General features: G+C 35.3%; 1 protein-coding gene across 1 annotated transcript; it reads right to left on the bottom strand.

Annotated features, from left to right (window-relative positions):
• Window positions 1-861: 861 nt before the first annotated feature.
• Window positions 862-2159, bottom strand: hkb (huckebein). The gene has a single exon (XM_068769473.1). It carries the CDS (start codon window positions 2155-2157, stop codon window positions 1156-1158), a length of 1002 nt encoding a protein of 333 aa, XP_068625574.1. The 5' UTR covers window positions 2158-2159; the 3' UTR covers window positions 862-1155.
• Between the last annotated feature and the right edge of the window lie 1181 nt (window positions 2160-3340).

Raw genomic sequence — 3340 nt, 5'->3', positions numbered from 1 at the left:
ACTTTACAGCAGCGTCCTCTGCTTCGCATAATACCACACTGCGATCGACAACTCACCTGGCAATCGTGGTGATTATGGTATATCACCCCAAATACCTTAGTTATAATTTCATAATATCTTTATTTAGGTAGGTATGTACACACACGTATTTATAATGGTCAAATATTTTAATATTTTACGTGGTAACCTATCACCAGCTTGGAATGCCGGTCTGCTGAGAAGAACAGGTCAAAAACTGAAGCGAATTATGAAATTTATTCTATAATATTAGAATTACTTTAAAATTATTATATTGCAATAAAAATAAAAATTTTCTCATTAATATCAATTCATACATTGGATTTCGGACCCGCGAACTATGTTAGCAAGTTTTCTATTTATCCATAAGGCTATGTTGTAAATTATTGGTTATATAATGTAATAGGGACGTAAATTGTAAATATTTATACACTTCAACATTTTCAGATTGACTCTGAAAATTCTATCAAAATTCTAAGTCTATTAAACGATTTTTAACGTTATAGGCGAAGAGAAATGAAATGTAACGAGATTAAAAAAATAAATATATTTCTTCATTTGATTATTCTAATATAAATTTTTACAATTCCTTGCACACAATCCAATACATTCATCGATGTTATTACAAATACAATTCTCTATAATATATTTCTTTTCTACACTGTAAAACAGATTTGATTTGAACACAATGCGAGTTTAATTGATATAATAGTTTGCTCCACCGTTGCGAAAATTAAAAAAAAACTTTTTTTTTATAAAGTTAACAGCAACAATCTATGTATCGTTTTCCAATTTCAAAATAAAATATTACAAAATGTCTTCCTGCTTCTTATTGATGTCGAATCGAATACGGGATTAATCTAAATAATTTTGTACCAAAATTCGTTCTCACTAACAGAACAAACAAGGAACATATTTTAATTTTCACATAATGTTCCATCATCTTCTACTCATGACTTTTCGACGACTGACGTCTACGCTCTTCATTGTTTGAGTTCGAAGTTACTTGTTGCTATGTTTCTAGATGGACCGATGACAGTCAAAATCACTGTCAAGATCCGTTTTCGCAGCGATTTTTAGCGGAGGGCGTCCTTCCAGTGGGCGCCTGTTGGGTGATATGATGATGTTGATGCAAGATCAATACCCGTATAGATAGGGAAACCCGCCAACGTGTGGAATAGCTGATAACGGAACAAACACCGGCATCATTCTCTCCGCATGCATGAAATGAGTTCGCGTGTGTTTCTTCAAATGGTCTCTTCTTCCAAATTTCTTACCACAAGTTGGACAAGGATACGGCCGGACCCCTGAATGGATCCTTTTATGTCTGGTCAACTCTTCGTTCCTCGTGAAAGTCTTTCCACAGTTCTTCTCGTCACATTTATACGGCCTCTCCCCGGTATGGATGCGGATGTGTCCTTTCAGTTGGCCGTTGTTCGAGAATCCGACCTGACAGTGAGGGCACTTGTATTTCTTTGGTCGCTGTTTTCTTGCATTTAACAGCTTCGCTTCATTTTCTTGTTGCAGTATTCTAGCATATTCTATTTCCATAGCGTAACCTTGCGCGAGTGATTCTAAGAGTAGGGGATCGGTAGGCGGAACTCCTAATGCCTGGGCGATGTCAGTGGAAATGTGTTCTGTTATAAACGGATGTCGGTTGTAAGGATGAGGGGGGATTGGTAAGTTATGTGGTTGTAAACTTGAAGTATAAGGATCAGCAGGCGGTAAAATTGGTGAAGTTGTTTCTATGGTATCTTTTCTATATTTTCTATGTTTTTCTTCAGGTTTCTCTGGTTCGTGAAGTAATCTGTCGCAGCACATGCTTAGTTTTGCTACCGAACTTAATGTTTCCGCTGGATTGTTTGTATTATCTTCGGATTCGGCTTTGAATTCGGTGTCTGTTTCTATAGTTGTTGTAGATACTGTTGCATCTTGGTGGACATTGCGTTCCGTTTTCTTGAAAGTGCCGCGAATTTTTCGTAAGCGACTTTCTCTTTTCTCGTCCAATTTCCGCTTTTTAACTTTACCTTGATTGCTCGAGCTACTTGTTTCACTTGAGTCCTTTTTCTCTTCATTTTTACTTTCACACACGTCCCACGGCCTGAAGAGCCTCGAATAATTCTGCTCGATGGACAGCATGTTAATGGATCGAATCGCACCGAACAAACTCACAGACTGGGACCCTTCCACGTTTCAACAACTTTTATATACATTTCTTTAACAATAAATTTAATAAAAGCTCCCGAGAGGAGAGGGATAGCAGTGCCATTGAATGGACGAAAGAGACGAAATATTTTTCAATTGTTGCACGCTTCTTTGGTCCCTTGCATATTCTGTATGAACCTAACTGTTTGTTAATAAATTTTAATCTCTAAACTCTAGGTATTAAAGTACAGATTCTATTGATTTTCTTCGTCAAGATATAACGTTTCAGTTGAGTTAGCTGTCATGGTGTTTGAGATAGGGGTGTGTATTGTTATTTATGTTGATTTTTGTGCTTCTTTCGGAGGCGGGCTTAGGGGCAGAGCGTTCTGCGCGACTAGCTCCTGCCCTCACAGCTGCAGGCTTGTTTGTTTTAATGGTCCCTGCATTTGTTGCGGTTTTCGAACGTTTCCTTTTACATGTTACATATAGACGCGTATGCGTATATAGACTTATTGTTATAACAAGCGGTTTATGGGAGACTTGGCGATTTTAGTGCAGATGCGTTTGGGAAATATTCATCACGTTGGTAGAAAATTTATTTGAAATGTTTGTTACATTAAACAATTATTAATTTCCAATTTTTACCAGGTGAAAGCTTTATAGGGCTGAATATTTCAGATTATCTCTGGTTTCTAAAATAATAATATAATAGTAAATATCGTGTAATAATATTGTAAGAAAAATAGTTTTCAAAATTTGTCTATTTTTTGTTAAAATCAATTATTGTTTACTACCTGTCAGCAAAAGGCATAAAGCTTTTACATTTATTTCTAATCAACCTGTATAAAGTGAGTTTTCTGAAATATGTAACATTATTTTTTTTCCCTTTCGGAATGTGACAAGCAGACTTTTAATAGCACAAAGTCTGCAAATACAACTTCGAGAATATTTTACGCATTACTTTGTTTATAATTTCTGAAACTTTTGATTTTTGTTGACCGCAAATAAATGCATTATAGCTGGATGCATCCAACTTGTATTATAACCTTTTTTAATGAATTTAAATTTAAAAAAAAATCATAAGGAACATTTCAAATGTCAAAGCGAAAAGATGGAAGAATAAAAACTGTCGTGACACTATAACTAAAATAGATGTTAAAATTTTTATTTCGTAAAC

Source organism: Battus philenor, unplaced genomic scaffold (assembly GCF_028537555.1).
Source record: "Battus philenor isolate CCGP_79_NKW_IND1 unplaced genomic scaffold, ilBatPhil1.0.hap1 SCAF_28, whole genome shotgun sequence".
Lineage (NCBI taxonomy): Eukaryota > Metazoa > Arthropoda > Insecta > Lepidoptera > Papilionidae > Battus > Battus philenor.
Note: the sequence above shows the minus strand (reverse complement) of the source record. Positions and strands in the feature narration are given on the sequence as shown.